The sequence below is a fragment of the Panthera tigris genome, chromosome E2 (genome assembly GCF_018350195.1).
Source record: "Panthera tigris isolate Pti1 chromosome E2, P.tigris_Pti1_mat1.1, whole genome shotgun sequence".
Taxonomy (NCBI): domain Eukaryota; kingdom Metazoa; phylum Chordata; class Mammalia; order Carnivora; family Felidae; genus Panthera; species Panthera tigris.
In genome coordinates, this window is record NC_056674.1 from 18,311,926 (window position 1) to 18,327,284 (window position 15,359).

General features: G+C 56.8%; 1 protein-coding gene and 1 long non-coding RNA gene across 7 annotated transcripts; one reads left to right on the forward strand and one right to left on the reverse strand.

Moving 5' to 3' along the window:
- Positions 1-842: 842 nt before the first annotated feature.
- On the reverse strand, positions 843-14,254 carry LSR (lipolysis stimulated lipoprotein receptor). 6 transcript variants are annotated; one of them, XM_042968969.1, is made up of 10 exons: positions 14,129-14,254; positions 12,580-12,924; positions 7,226-7,345; positions 5,482-5,538; positions 4,765-4,911; positions 2,419-2,580; positions 2,188-2,247; positions 1,957-2,088; positions 1,033-1,658; positions 843-942 (listed from the first exon to the last, which is right to left on the reverse strand). In XM_042968969.1, exons 1-10 carry the CDS (start codon positions 14,235-14,237, stop codon positions 907-909), a joined length of 1,794 nt encoding a protein of 597 aa, XP_042824903.1. In that variant the 5' UTR covers positions 14,238-14,254; the 3' UTR covers positions 843-906. The 6 variants fall into 6 exon arrangements, with proteins under 6 accessions (XP_042824903.1, XP_042824904.1, XP_042824899.1 ...); XM_042968970.1 differs by lacking the exon at positions 5,482-5,538 and having other exon boundaries at positions 14,129-14,246; XM_042968965.1 differs by having other exon boundaries at positions 843-1,658; positions 14,129-14,237.
- On the forward strand, positions 13,411-14,510 carry LOC122234084. Its single transcript, XR_006211810.1, has 3 exons — positions 13,411-13,500; positions 14,085-14,192; positions 14,393-14,510. It is a non-coding gene; the product is annotated as an uncharacterized LOC122234084 (long non-coding RNA).
- Positions 14,511-15,359: the final 849 nt, after the last annotated feature.

Here is a 15,359-nt window from a genome sequence, read left to right on the forward strand (position 1 = left end):
GGATGGCTGCCGCCTCTCCCCTAGATCGTCGGCTCGCGCGTCCGCCGCCCAGCCTGGCCCAGTCCGGCGGCGGATCGCTGCTGCAGCCGCCGCTGCTTTCTATTTTTTCCCCCTTTTTTTCCTCCTTTACTTGAGCTGCGCGCGCGCGCGGCGGCAGCGGCGGCGGCGGCGGCGCGAGCCCGGGGCCGACGCGCGCGGGGGGAGGGCAGCCCCCGGGGAGCGCGCGCGCTGTGTGTCTCGGATGGCGGGCGGGCGCGCGCGGGCCCGGGTCTCGGCGGGGCGCGAGGTCGCCGTCGCCGCCTCCGCCTGGCACCCGCCGACAGGCCGCCCGGTGGAACGCGGGCCCAGATGGAACGCCAGGGGACCCGGAGGAGGGGCTCCGGTCGCCCGGGACGAGGCAGGCTGCGGGGTTTGGAGAAGTAAAGTAGGTCGGGGGGGGGGGGGGGGGGGCGAGGAGGTGAACGGGGTTGAAGGGGAGAGGAGCGCGCGCGCGCGCTCCCGGCGGCCGGGCGGAGGTGCGCGAAGGCGGAGGACTGGGGCGCATGCGCACGTCTGGGCGGGGCCGGGGCGCGCACGCAAGCCCAGGCGGAGCCTGCGTGGGGCACGTACTCCCGGCCTGGGGAGGAAGGCAGACCCGGTTCTTTCCTCCCGGCCCAGGAGGCAAGTCCTGAGAGAAAACTGGACACATGGCCTTTTGCACACTCGCAGGCACGCACACACACAGACGCAGCAGCTTCCCGGCTACCCACTTCGTGCAGCAAAACAAACACATCCCTCTAGACACAGGCCTTGTAATGATAAGTTTTATTAGACTTAGGAGGGCAAGATAATCAATAGTCCCTCAAATTAAAAAACAAAAAACAAACAAAAAAAAAACAGTACAAAAGGTACATACAAAACGTGAGATCAGACGACTAAACTTTCTCGACTCAGGGCCAAGTTCTGCAAGGGAGAAAAAAAGAGGGTGTGAGCTGGGGACTCTGGAGGAGAGTCCAGGAAGGGTCTTAAAGCCAGGGAGGGCTGTTCACTCACCTTCTTAAGCCTCCTCTCCCGGGAAGCCTGGGAGTCGGTCTCAGAGTAAGGGGGAGGCGCTGGAGGGTAGTAGGCCTCCTCATCTTCCTCCCTGTAAGGTCTCCTCCTCTCAGCTGGCCCCTTTTTCCTCAAGGCCTCTTCTAATAAACGCCCATCATATTGGGGGTCCCCAGACCTGGAGCTATCTTCCCGAGGGTCCCGGGAGCGGTGGTAGCGGGACCTAGGGTCAGCATAAGGGCGGTCTCTAGACCTGAAGTCATCATAGTGGGGATCCCGGGAGTGTGGAAATTCCCTTGGGTCATCTTGGTCATAGAGATCATCCCGGCTTCGGCTTCTGGGAGGTCCATACGCTTGGCCTCTCCTCCCCCTACTTGGGGGAGACCTCCTCCCAGATTCAGCAGAGCTTGGCCGGGTAAGGTCATCCAGAGCATCCACAGATCGTGCACGGGGCCGCCCGGCCCCCCAGCCACTCCCTGGCCGCTCCATGGGGGCCTCTTGCTCCCACCGCCTGGGACTCTGAGGGGAGTGGTGACTCCATTCTTCATCTCGGATTGGGGTAAGGGCAGGACCCCGGGATGGCCGGGATCTCCAGTTGTCCTCATGGAGGGAGGTGACTTCACTCATGGCTGTAGGGGAGGGGAGGTGGGGGTGTGTCACTGACTGCTGGGAGGTCAGGAACTCCAGGGCCCAGCAGTGTCACCCACTTGGCTCATACACTTTCTAGAAGACCCTAAACTTCTCATCTTTTTAAGTATTGACATGCAGGGTCCCGTACACTTCTGGCTGTGGCTGTGGCTGTGGCTGTGGCAGGGAAGGAGGGACTGTGCCCAGGATTTGCCACAAGCATACACAGGGCAGGTGTCAGGGAGACTTGGTTCTCCCTCCCCACTCAGGAACCCCTCAAACCCCAAGGCTCCCACTCACCCCGCTCTACGCGGCCATTGGGGGCACCAGGTCGAGAAGGGTCAAAGTTGGCCAGCTCTTTTTCCATGTAGTACAGGACCCGCATGGAGTCGTCCTGCTGGCTGGCCTGAATTCTGTAGCCACTGCGGACTTCTAAGGACAGGAGATGGAGGTGATCAGTTTAGAAGAGCAGATGTAGACCCAGCTCCCTCCCCTAAAGGCATGTCCAATCTTTTAACAGTTGGTTCTTACCAGAGGTCACACTGCTGTCTGTGTCACGAAGCAGGGGTACCTGGGAGCTGTGGCCACCAACTGAGGGAGATGACTGTCAGTGGCTGTCTACCTGGAGCAACCCATATCCAGCCTCCTCTCCCCTGCCTCCAATCCCCTTTCTTCCAGACCCAGACCCAGACCCAGACCCCTTAGGACCCAAATGTCCAGCCTACCCCCTGCCCAGCTGCTCCTGGCTCCCCCAGGCCTCACCTGAGCTATTCCTGTCGAAGTCTCCAGGGTACCCATTGTAGATGGGGCCCATGGGAATCATGGCTGGTGGGGGCGGGGTCTTGGCAGGGGAGAGGTGAGCATAGGTGCTTGGGGCGTAGATGCTTGGGACGCCTGAGGTGGCGGCTTTGCCGGCAGCATACACTGGGAAGGACACACAATATGAGAAGGTGGCCAGGAGCCATACCGCTTTTTGCTGCGTTAGAGGGTCTGGAGGAACATATGCCTGGACCTTCTTCCCGATCCCCCAGCCATGGGGCTTCCCTAGGCACTTGTGTGCACTGGTAGCACGTGCTACCAGATGGGGGGCCCCCATCTGGCAAGCCAGCATGTTTGTATGATGGTTTGCCAACATTTGACAAGGTTTTACATAAAATCCCAGCTCTCTAACCACCTTGTCAGGAGATGTGGCCACCCTGGGCCTGTGTCCTTACAGAGCAGTAGGGCACAAAGGAGCCCCTGTAGGTAAAGCCCATGTGCTAGATTCTCTAGCTGGATTCAAGTATTCCCTTGACCATTCCAGAAAATGCATCATCTGGGGAGGAATCCCATGCCCACTCCCCTCGCATGGCTGCTGGGTCCTCCAGGCCCACATGCAATGGGAATCAGTCTGAGGCAAGAGCGTGGGAGCCTCAGCGTTCACTTGCCTCAGCCAAGCAGCGAACCAAGTACCTCCAGTGGCGGAGGGCCACAGCCACTCCCACCCTACCCCCCGCCTGATTCTAGGCTGGACAGCTCAAGGGCACATCCTCTTTGCTGCCTTCCTCCCCAGGCAAGAGGCTGAGTTCTGGTGGCTGCTCTTGTGTCAGAGTCACTGGGCCCCAGGAGGCTGCTTCCTCCCTGGGATTGGGACAGGGAAATGGGAGGCACAGAAAGCTCCCTCCTCTGATTCAGTTTGGAAACAGAAAGCTCAGCACCCAGCACCCCCAGGAGAAGCCCCTCGGTAGCTCAGGTGATCTGGCAGTTCCCTAACTAACCATGGGAACTGGACCAACTTCTTACTAGCTGGCAGTTGTGGACCAAAGGAACGGGGCCCCTGGCAGTGAGTTCATGGGTTCTCTGAGGTATCAGGGTCTCAGGATGGAAAGAACATGGCCTGGGGACAGGCATTTGCCATTGTGGCCCCAGCCTTAGTTAGTGGGGTAATTGCAGACCTGGATGCAGCCCCGGCAGGGGGGGTTGGGGGCGTCTCTCATCACCTGTGATGTGGGCTAACACCCCCTGCCTGAATACGAAGCTCTCAACTAAAAATGACAAGAGAAACAGGATGGCCAGCAGCCTCCAGAGAGCAGCGGATTTTTCTCAGGGCAGCAATACTTTGAGGAACTGGGTTGCTCACTGCTGAGTTCAATGTCATAAAATTAGCCAGTGTGGATTGAGCCGCAGCCCTGTGCTGGGTGCTCACACGCACTCTTCCCTTCATGTTCAAACACCTTCTGCGGGGACCTGGCAAAGAAGGAAACCATCCGGGAGAGTGGGTGCTGCTTGTGTGAGGTCACACAGTTTCACTGCCAGGGCTCCAAGGTGCTTCCTGGCCCTTAGTCATTACCAGTGCTGACAGCAACATGTCCGACAGCTAGTGGGTGAGGAACATTTTCTGTAGGCTGAGCCCCGCGCTAAGTACCGGACACACAAGGGGAGGTGGCTCATTAGGCTTCCAAGCAGGTGACCTGTCCAGCCAGGCCTTATATCTCCACCTGCCTAAGCCCACAACGGCCGCCTGCCACTTCACCATGAAGTGCGGAGGGGCACTGCCGTACCTGGACGCTCTAGAAGCAACTGGCAGCGCTCACGTCTCTGAGGAGAGGAGCTGGGCCAGTGGCAAGAGGGAGACTCCCTCTCTTTGCTTCCCCCTTCCTGTTTTGTTTGCTCTCTCCCCTTCCGTCCCCAGCCGTACCTACTCTGATGTGCTAGAGATGGCCTTAAACACGGCATCCGCGTCAATCCCAGAGTGCTTTTGTGGACGTGGGCTTTTAAAATTTTGTAAATTATACAGTGCTGTAAACCTTGTCTGGTGTCTTACTTTTTCATTGCAGATTTTGTTTTTCAAGGCAGCTTTTCTTCCCAGTGAATGGCATTTTGCACTATCTGAATCCTTTTTTTTTTTTTAACCATGTGCATAAATTATGCTTTCAAAACAAACAACTCCAAATAAGTGAAAATCTAAATGAGCACTGAAGACAGCAGATCCTCCTTGGCCCACTTTGTTCCAGATTGCTCAAACCCTCCAGAACAGTGACAGTGTCCTGGGAAGCGGGCAGAGGGCTACCTCCTCCCCTGGAAGCCAGGAGAGAGGCCTGCAGGGGTGGGCGTGTGAGGGGCACTTACAGGCCTCCGGACAGCAGCACTTCTCCGGGCAGCAGGGACACCTGACATAACAGCAGCACGTGTGGGGGCAGCACTGACACCAGCAGATGCCCAGGAGGAGGAAGACGAGGAAGGCAGCCAAGCAGACCACGACCACAAATAGCCAGTCTGCGGAGGGAGGAGAAAAGGCCATGAGCGGGAGGCCTGGGAGGACACGGGGACACGCGGACACAGGCACAGCGGGGCAGTGCAGAGTCATGGGTGGGGCGAAGCTGTTTGTGAAACTTGCTGGGGACGTTGCAGCCCCCTGCTGGATTCTCCGTGCCAGACGCCGGGGCGCAGCAGCAGAGGGATGCCCGCCCTCTACGACCCAGGCCAGTCCTGAATTTAGGGAGCTTGCACTGGGCTCATCAGGGAAGGCAGAGAATGAGGGGTGACCTGGCTGGAGCAAGAACAGGATGGAGCCTCAGAGAAGGGACAGAGAGCCAGCTGCCCAGATCCTCGTCTCTAGAAGAGTAAGGCAGGCACCAGTCAACAGGAGCCCCCTGCCTACACCCCAGGCCCCTGCTCAGCCAGCCCAGCCCACCCCAAATCCCAGGGCCAGGTCACCTGATGCCACGGAGTTGGAGTCAGGTGAGGTTAGTGGGGGTCCACAGAGAGCAGTGTTTAGGGTGGGGGAGAATACTTAGCAGCGGTAAGTGGTGTCGGGGGCGGAGGGGGGGGGACGCCACCCCGTACCTTCCATGGGCCCCGCCTGAAAACCAGGTAAGAGCTCTGCCACCCCCGAGGTCCTGCCTGGAGGGACAAAAGAAAGACAGATTATGCTGGCAGGGGCCAGCCCAGCCTGCCCCTACCCTGAAGCCAAGCTCCAGGCTCATCAGGGTGAAGGTGTCCTGAAGCAGACGGGCTGGTAGCCCAGGAGGGTCCTGGCACACAGTTCCTGCCGCGCGCCCCCCACCAGTTGAGTGCTATTTTCTAGAAGGCTTCCACCACATAATTTACCCACTCTCTCATGCCATGGGGAATTCTCTTGCCCCAAAGGGTCCCGTGGTTCTGAAGGTTCAACCTCCGTGTGGGCACTCCATCTTTTCCACATACACGGGTCCTATCGCCCCAAAGGGCTCCATGTCATGTGACAGGGACAGTCCTGTTCCATCAGGCAGAGGAGGCACAGTGCCCGAGGGCCCATGAAAATGTTTTAATTTTATTTTAAAATCTGAAGAAAAAAATATAGTAACACTGAATATATAATAATGAATTTACAGCAATGCAATCATAAAACACGTATTTTTAATACGAAGGAAGAGGCCCATGAAGGCAAAAGTGCCAACAGGCCATCAAAATCGTAGCGTGGCCTTGAGTTCCGTCTCATTTCACACTCTGTCCAATACGCACATTCCATGGCCCAGCTGGTGCCGCCGGTTGCTCTGTGTCCCACTAGCATCGTACCGCCGGGGCACCCACACACCAGCTGTGCGTCAACAAAGCTCTCCCCCACAGACCTCACATACTCCGTGCCACCTGCCCCGACGAGGAGGTTCTAGCACGCAAGCCAGCGGTTCCCAAAGTGTGGTCCTGTCCACGAGGCTACAACTCTCAGAATGACACCACGCCATCATTCGCCTTTTTCGCACCCCATCTCCCGCAGGTGCGCAGGGGTTTTCCAGAGGCTCCGTGCCGGGCGATGACCTCATCGCTCTGAGGATAATGGATCGGGTGCCCACGTGCCTCGTGCTTAAAAAAACCTCCTGCTTTCAGTTTGTAATAATCCGCAAAACCGTCCACGAAAACTCTTCGCGAGCCTCGATAGTTGTTTAATGCGTTAAGCAGGTCCTAACACTACATTTTGGGAAATGCTGATGTAGAATGTGCATGTGACCAAAGGCCAGCGTTCTCTGGGTCACCCACACGTGAGCTCTGCTGTGATCTGAACACCCTGGAGCACGTCCCCCATCATGTGTGTGCTCATTCACACATGCGTTTCCTTGCATCACACGTGTGATGATGGCAACGCCCAGCCCAGCAGCGCCACGCGTATAGCACACGCCTCACATATAGCACGTGCCACACATGACTATATGTGTTGGCCGGTAACAGAGCATCTGGCTAATGGCAGCGTCCCTTCCACGCATGGCAGCAGGATCCAGCCTTCCCTCCTCACTCCCTGCCAATTAACTCTGAGAATTTCGAGATTTTTAAAAACGGAGACCAGGAAGAGGTAGAATCCCCAGCGCTCTCCACTCTCAGTGTGGCTCTGGCTTATCTGAATTGTTGGGGGGAGGGGTCCCTGCCTGGGGTGCAGGGCAAAGAGAAGCCCCAGTGACTGGTGGTGCCATGAGGGGAGAGCGAAGCAGGCGACAGAGTCCAGAGAGCGAGCTGGAAGGCGGAGGGCAGACGGCAGACATACACAAGTGGCTGAAGAAGGGGCCCCGGTCCCGGTTCCCACCCCCTTCCCGGGCCCGCAGGGCCCAAGCCCACTCACCCAGAACGATGAGCTCTGCATAGGCCTCGTTGTTCCCCTGGAGGTCCTGCGCTGAGACCACGGAGCAGTAATATACACCGCTGTCCCCCCAACCCGTCTGGTCAAAGGTCAGGTCAGCATCTGCAACAGGAGACAGGTGAGGGAGCCTCAGGGGAGGGCATCGGGGCCTCCCAGAGAGCATGTCAGGGAAGAGGGTAAGAGAGCAGGCCTACACACGGACCACGGGAACAGTAAATGACTCGTACCAAGGGTGTGCTTTTTAGGCTCTGTTGTAACTACCTAACACGGGGTGTTTCAACTAGTCTGTGAGGTGGGTCCTGTTACCTTTCCTGTTCGGTAGATGAGAAAAGAGGTCTGGCGAGATCACCTAATCTGACCCAGGTCATAAGAGTCGTCAGCGGTGGAGCTGGATGGTCTGACTCCAGAGCCTGGGCTGCAGATTTATAGCCATTGTCTTACCACCTCTCACAGCAAAGGGGACTCCCCCGACAAGAACCACCATAGTGCCTGGGATAGACCCAGGGGCAGGGGGCTGGGGTGGCGAGGCAGAGAAATAGGCCAGATTCCAGGAATTGGGAGCCGCCCAGGCCTGGGAAAGAGTGGCTGTGAGAGACACTAGGGCCGCCCCCAGTTCCCGAGTCGCCAGCCCCACATTCCAGGTCAGGCCCAGGGCTTGGGACGCTCACACGGGCCAGGAGCCTGTCAATTACAGCGGTAATGAAAGTCTTTCAGCACATCCGGTTTCCTCCCTACTCCTCTGGCCCTAATTAGTTAAACCCCTTCGGCCATTCACCCACGTGGGATGGGGTGGGACCCCAGGCGACTCCCCAGGAAGCCCTTGAAGGATGGAAGACAGGAACAGGCCAGAAATGAGCACCCCCCTCTCCCACCCCAGGAGTCCAGGCCGCTTTCTCCACAGCTGCTCTGGCTCTCTGGCTCCTGCTGACCTGCCTACCTCCCTGACCCGCACACCCAATGCCCTTCCCCATGTGGGCCACGAGGGCACGAAGTGTGTGCCCCAGTTTGCACCACCTGGGACCCAGCAGGGCATCAGTCCACTGATGAAGTAATGAAAGAGCTGATCCCTCTTCCTTTTTCAAAAGGCCTCGCGCCTATAGGAAACCCTCCTGCCGAGGTCCTCCTACGCCGCTCCAAGCACCTTACCCCAGCCCACAAGGCCCTTGGCAAGATCTGGCCACTGGTTACCACACCAGCCTCAAACCCACTGTTCTCCTTTGCTCACTAGACTCCAGACACACTGGCCTCCTCACCGTCCCCCAAGATGCTGGGCCCATACCTGCCTGGTACTGGGTTCCCAGACGCTCACAGGGCCGGGTCCATCCTGCAAGCGTAACCTCCACCTGACTGCTGAATTGTATCAGCCAGCTCGGGGGCTGACCCTCCGTGACCCCATGCCCAAGGGAATGTGGGCTCCATGCAGGCAGAACCCGGCCTGTCTCGGCCACTACTGAGTCCCCACTGCTTGGCACGGGGCCTTGGCCAGGACCTGGAAATGAACCCCTTCCCTCTTCGTGCCCACCTTCCTTAGCACCTGCTGTCTGTTCCAGCATTCTGGGCACATGGCTGTATTCAAATAGGCACTTGATACACTCATTCAATATTCAACACATAATCACCAAATGCACCCTATGTTCCGGACATACCTGAGGCAACTGGCGTGCTAGAAAGGCAGTCCTCCAAGTGTGATCTACAGACCCCGGGGTTCCCCCAGATCTTTTCAGAGGTGTCCTTGAGGTCAAAGTTATCATCATAATAATACTAAGGTGTTATCTGCCTTTCTCACTCAATCTCTCGTGCGTTGCCAGGAAGTTTTCCAGAGGCTATAAAGCCTGTGCTGTCACAGTATACTGAATGCAGCAGCGGCTCTGAGAAGCCAGCTTCTCCTGCTCGGGCAGACTTGCAGGAGATGTGCAAAAATACAAAACTAAAGCAATGCCATACTCTTCGTTAAAGGTTTTTGCTTGGGTTTGGAAAATATGGTTCTTTTTCCATAAGAAAGCATGTTATTTATATTAACCTATAACAAATTGGTTATTGTCATTTTAAATATTTTTTAAACTCCTCTGTTTGCTAGTCATAAAAGCAAAGTTCTCTGAAGCATTTAAGAGTGGAGAGGCCCTACAACCGACAAGTTTGAGAACCACTGCTACATACAGCAGATATAAATCCCGGCTCTGACGGAGCTCAGATCCTAACTGGGAAAGAAAGACAAATAAACTTAAATATACCACGTATCAGACGGTGATAAGGAGTACGGAGAAACCCGACCAGAGAAGGCAGACGGAAAGTGCCAGAGGTGGGAGTTATGTAAATTTAAGGGGTGGCCAGGGAAGCCTTACACGTAAGGTGACCTTCCGAGCAGCTGTGAGGGAGTAGAGGACACAACTCCCCTCCACAATCACACATCTAGCCACTGATTATTGAGCTCTTCCTCTGTGCTGGGTCCCTTTCCATGTACTCTCACTGAATCCTCATAAAACGCTGAACTACGTGCTCCCAAATCTTCCTGATTCTCCGGAACACCCTCTCGGCCCATCATTTTTCCACCTGTGTCCTTAAATCAGACTCCAACCAAGTCTCCAAAACCAGAGCTGAGGGGCGGGTCCCTACCCTGTGCTGCAGAGGTGGATGGGAACCCCCGGCTACAGCCAAAGTTCACAGGCCAGGAGTTGAAATCCCCTGGCTCCTCTGGGCCGGATCCCAGGCTCAATGTTTTCTTTGAGGCTGTATAACGTTTTCAAAACCCACACAAAATATGGCTTTCCAGCTGCTTTTGATCAATTCTAAGGCCCGGGCCCACCTCCTTCCTGCAAGGCGCACCCTGTTCCCGGTCTATGTGTGGTCCTGACATCACTCGGGCTGGGCATTGCCCTCATTGTTTTAGGTGCCAGGAGGAGGTGCTGGGTCTCCAGTTGAGAACAGAGCAGGGCCTCCTCCACATCTCTGGGCCTCTGGTTCCTTATCTGCATCAGGCAGAAGCAGCCCTCACCCCAGGGGTCCCATGGGCTTTCTAGTGCTACTGGGGGGGGGGGGGGAGGGCACACGTGCCCAGGCAGCCTGGCGAGGTAGAAACAAGGCTCCCATCCCGGCGCTCCACGTCACCCAAAGCAAGGAGGAATGGAGGGGTAGCCAGAGGCACCCTGAGCTGAGGGACACACCATTATGGTTTGCCAAGGACAACTTCCAGTTAAAACCTGGACAGCTGGTGGCCCTAGGAACACCAAAAGGGGGTCCGCTTTTCTCCATCCTCAAAGCTGAAATGGAGGAAGCTCCCGCGGCTCCCAGATTTCCTGAGAGGACATACACACAATGGATATTTACACATTACTGCCTGTATCAAACACGACACAGAGCGCGTCAAGGCAGCTTGAAACCCCCGCGTCAAGGCACCTTAGGCCTCTGGAACAAGAAGAGTCTACCCCAGGAGAGCCTGAGGGTCACTCTGGAGTTTTAGCCTCAGCAGAGGAGGCGTGATTCCAGCCAGCCTTCAAGGACACTCTCAGTTTGGCGGTATCCGGACAGGGCTGCTGGGTAGTCACGCCTGGTCCAGGCCAGAGACGGCTCTGGGTTATAGGGGAGGGGCCTGTACAGGTTGAACCCCCAAGAAGCTCTCTGACCTCAAGAACAGCAGGATGCTTTGGGCTGAGCTGCTCATGAAAAGTCAGGGCAAGCTGTTCGGGTCCCTCCCCCAAGCACGACTGACAGACTGGGTCTCTGGAACCCTGTCTTCTGTCCATGGTCTAGACAGAGCGAGGGAGTGTGCTCCACGACCTGCCTGGTCTCTCGGGGTCTGCAAAGGGACGCTCCCTTCCCTGCTCTGTCCCCATGCCCAAGATTAAAACTCTAATCCTTATTTAAGACAGTGAAAGGGTAAATCCATTACATGGGTTGAGCGTTCATCCCTCGCCCACTACAGCCCCATCACCTTCCCCGAGATTCTTTAGGGTCTGGTCCTTCTATCTCTTAATGTTTATTTATTTTTGAGAGACAGAGACAGAGACTGGGGAGGGGCAGAGAGAGAGGGAGACAGAATGCGAAGCAGGCCCCAGGCTCTAAGCTGTCAGCACAGAGCCCGACGCGGGGGGCTCCAACTCACAAACTGTGAGATCATGACCTGGCCAAGTCGGACGCTTAACCGACTGAGCCACCCGGGCACCCCTAGGGTCTGGTCCTTCAAAAATCATATTCACTAAACGTCTTAAGGGGTGCGCCCCTGACTCATTCCATATAGTAGGTGGCCCTAGCTGGCTTGCTCTGTAGCACTTAGTACTCCCTGAAATTCGCTTTCTCTGCTTGTTTACTGCCAGTCTCACCCCACTAGAATGTCACCTCCTTGAGCACAGAGACCTTGGCTGTCCTGATCGCCACTTACATCCACAGCACCTAACATTTAGCAGATGCTCGATAAATACCGGAAGAATGAATGGATGACTTCCTACCTGCTCCTTACTTAGTCCCAAAAGGCATTTCCTATTAGCTGGCAGCATTATGGTTAAAGACCAGGCTTCTGAAGTCTGCCGGGGTTCAAATCCCAGCTCCAGCTCCTTCTTAGCTGTGTGTCTAGACAGCCACTCTAACCTCTCTGAGCCCCAAAGCCAAGAGTGTAAAATGTGGTCATGAGGACTGCATAGGAGAAAGTATGTAAGGTGCCTGGCAAGTCATAGGCTTTATCCATGAAAATCTCTCACCCCGTCAGCTTACTCATGTTACCACCTTGGTGAGCCCTTTGCTGACCACCCTGGGCAAGTAAAGGGATTACAAGCTTGGAGATGAGACCCAAAGTGGCCGCCTTAGAATCGCAGCTCTGTGACCCCGTGTAAGCTGCTTTACCTCTCTGGACCTCTATACAATGACAATAGAATCTCACACAATTACTGTGTGGTCTAAATGAGTTAATCCATACGAACCCGGATGAGGGCCTTGGCACATACTTATATACATTTTTACATATTGTTGCTGGTATTAGTATCATTCTAGAACCGCTGCTTCTCTTCATTACCCAATTTTATGTTCCAAGCACTTGACACTACATGTTATCTCATTGGTCTCCCTCACTGGAATGTGGTCTCCACAAGGGAAAGGATTTGATGAACTTCCAGCATCAAATGGCACCTGTATACGTTAGGTGCTCAATAAATCTTTGTTGTTAAATAAAGCACAGACGGATGAATGAATGGATGGATGGAAGGAAGGATCCCTCCCTTCATCAAGCCTTTTAGACACTGGTACTCAAGAGCTTCCAAGGGGGGCGACGCGAGGTTGGGCACAAGGGAGCCAACACCGCCACCCAAGCAAGCCCCGCCCCGTCCCCTGCCCTGCCCAGCCCAACATACTTCCTGTGATGGTGATCCTTCGGCCCTGGTAGTAGTCTCCCAGGGTCACGGCATTGCCCTGCTTGGTGGCTACAACCCTGACAGTGCGCATGCTGTCCTGGCACTCCACGTAGGGATTGTAGCCTGGGTTACCGGCTGCCAGTTGGGCATTGAGCTGGTTGTCCACACTGGCTGGGGAGAAGGCATCGGCGATGCGGTCCCGGCAGAAAGACTTGTACTTCCAGATCACAATGGGTGCCGTGGGAGTCGTGGTGGCTTGGTAGGTGCAGGGCAGGGTCACGGGCTGGAAGAGGATCACCACGTGGTAGGGGTCTGACACAGTCACCTGGATGGCGCTGGCAGGAGCTGAGGGCAAGGGGAGAGTCAGCAAGGGCTTCTGTGAGCTCAGGGAAGTGCCTCAGGAGTGAGCAACATCACTGGTCACCAGTGGGACACTTGCAAGTGTAATGGTTTTACAGAATGCCTAGCACACACTGTTCCTTAATCCCTGGGACCGGAGAGGCTGCTCAGATAATCATGCCCATTTCCTAGACCCGTGGGGCTAAAGTGGCAAGTGCAAGGTCACACAGCCAGATTTCTTGGCACGTCTTGTCCATCCCTCTTCCTAGAGTGTGGCCTTGGCTCCCTCTTCCCTTAGCCATTCTCTCATGAGAAGGACCTCTCTCTGTGGCCTAAGCAGGAAGGCGCAAAGACCACCCCAAGGCCACTGCACTCAAGGCCCTACTGCAAAAACAACCACTAAAGGTTCCAAGTTCCATGGGGTCTTGTGACTGGGGGGCGAGGGAAGGGAGTGGAATTTTGGAGTTGTTTCACTGAACTCTTTTGCCATGGAGTAGCTAAAGCCCCCATAGTGTCTCCATCAGCCTCCCACCTCACCCGACCCTAATCCATCTCAAAAGTGAACACACCAAAAGTGCTTGGGTAAGGATAAAGTCCCCTCCACATCCCCACCCAAACATCTGATCCAGGTGAAAGCTTGCCAGCAGAAGATGGTTTCACACCAAGTCCGTTAAGTCCATCCCACCAGACCCTTAGGCAGATACTTCGCAACATGGACGGGGCTGGGGCCTGGGGAGTCCCAATCCTACATCCACCCAAAGCCTGGGCTCTGTTTCTTGAACTCCTTCTCCAGGCGGCGTCTGATCCAGCCCTCGAGTGTCCGCTCTCCGTTACCCCAGGTCTTAGAAATCTTGGAGTGCGCCCAAATCCCCATCCCGGCCTTTGCCAGTGATCGGGTGGTCCTTTCATCCCGACATCACAAAAGGTCCCCTTCTCCTTGCCGCTCCAGGATTCGCGGTCCGGGGAGTTTCACTTCCTGCTATCTCTGAACTAGGGCGGGGGAGAGTTCCTTGGCTCGAATGGGGAATTCCCTTCACCCTGGGAATTCCCTTCACCCAGATTTCCCGAGACCCTGGGGATCCAGAGATCCTAGTCTCGGCGCTCCCCCTCCCCCAGCTCTCCAGCCCGCTCGGCTGTGTAGAACTCCATCCATCCCCCTTCTACAGTGCCGTCCCGCCGCTCCGCCGACCAGAGGCCCCGCTCTCCATACCTGTGCACAAGGTGCTGAGAAAAAGCCACACGAAGACGACCGCGCCCCAGCCCCGAAAGGCTAGGTGAGGGCCCATCCCCCAGGAGAGCCCGCGAGCCACTGGCGCCATCGCGGCCGTCTGGGCGCGTCTGGCCCGCGCGTCCCCTACTTGGTACCGAGAGGGTAGGGGGCGCGGCGCGCACCAAGCCTGGGAGGGGTGCTTGCTCCTCCCCTTCCCGCTTCCGTTCCTTGTCCCTATTCCAAGCCCACCCTGCCCTGTTCCAGGACTTTAATTAGCGTAAATGACGTGGATGAGGAGCACGCTTCAGCTTTCGGGGAGAAACTCGCCGGACCCACTGTGGCTCCCCGAGCCACTCCACCCCCTGCGCGCTCTGGGGAATGGATCAGCCCAGGTACACTGGGTGAGAGCAGAGGGCTGGGCCAGGGGGTGGGCGGTGGGGAGGGGCTCCTCCACCTCCCTCCCCGGAAGTGGGCTGACCCAGGTACGCTCCGGCCCCGAGGGTCGGAACCAAGTGACCAGCCCGCCGGGAGGGCGCCTGCGGACTGGGGGTCCTGTCCGGCCCTCTCCTGCCCTGGCGAAGCCGCGCAGAGTGTAACTCACGAGAACCGACGCTTAACTGGGGTGATTCACCTGTTGAGGGGGGCGGGTCCCTCCCTGCACCTGTTCCCTCTCTGCCCACACCCCTCTGCCCGGCTGGCGATGGACCCGCCTGGGTACACCCTGCGGGGAGGGGCGAGTCTTAGCGAGCTTTGGGCTAGGGGAGGCTCCCGTCCAGGGAGAACGGAGGCGTTGCGGGCCTGTTGTGCCCTCCACTTAGATAATTGAAAGAACCGAGTGAAGTTTCCGGAAAGGAAGCTCTGCGCTCTTAGGGACGCCCGAGGGGAATCAGGCCCAGGAAAAGTTGGAATTCTTTTTGGGAAGTTTTCTCCGCCTCCCTTCCCAAGTCGCGATTCAGTCCCCGGGCAGCCATCGCCCCAGGTTAGGCCTCCGGACACGCTCGCTCTTAAAGGGCCGAGCGGAAGCGCGCAACTACGGATAGGTTTCGGCGTAAGGATTCCCAGGGTCTGGGCCACCTGCGCCCGAGGGTGGGGTGTGTCGAGGCACCCGAACGCGAGGCGTTCAGCGCGGCTCTTCTGCCCCCCGAAGGCGGCTCGGGGAAGCGCCTCCTGGGGAGCACTAGGCGCTTACTCGACAGACTTCCTGGAGGTAGCGAACTGGCCACTGGCTGGC

Bases quoted from the DNA above. Each gene is read 5' to 3' on its own strand.
- LSR (XM_042968965.1), bottom strand. From the start codon at position 14,237: ATGGCGCCAGTGGCTCGCGGGCTCTCCTGGGGGATGGGCCCTCACCTA. The intron at 12,925-14,128 runs GTATGGAGAGCG...CCTTGCCCTCAG, and splicing joins TCTCAGCACCTTGTGCACAG to CTCCTGCCAGCGCCATCCAG. The intron at 5,539-7,225 runs GTGAGTGGGCTT...TTGTCCCTCCAG, and splicing joins TGCAGAGCTCATCGTTCTGG to GCAGGACCTCGGGGGTGGCA.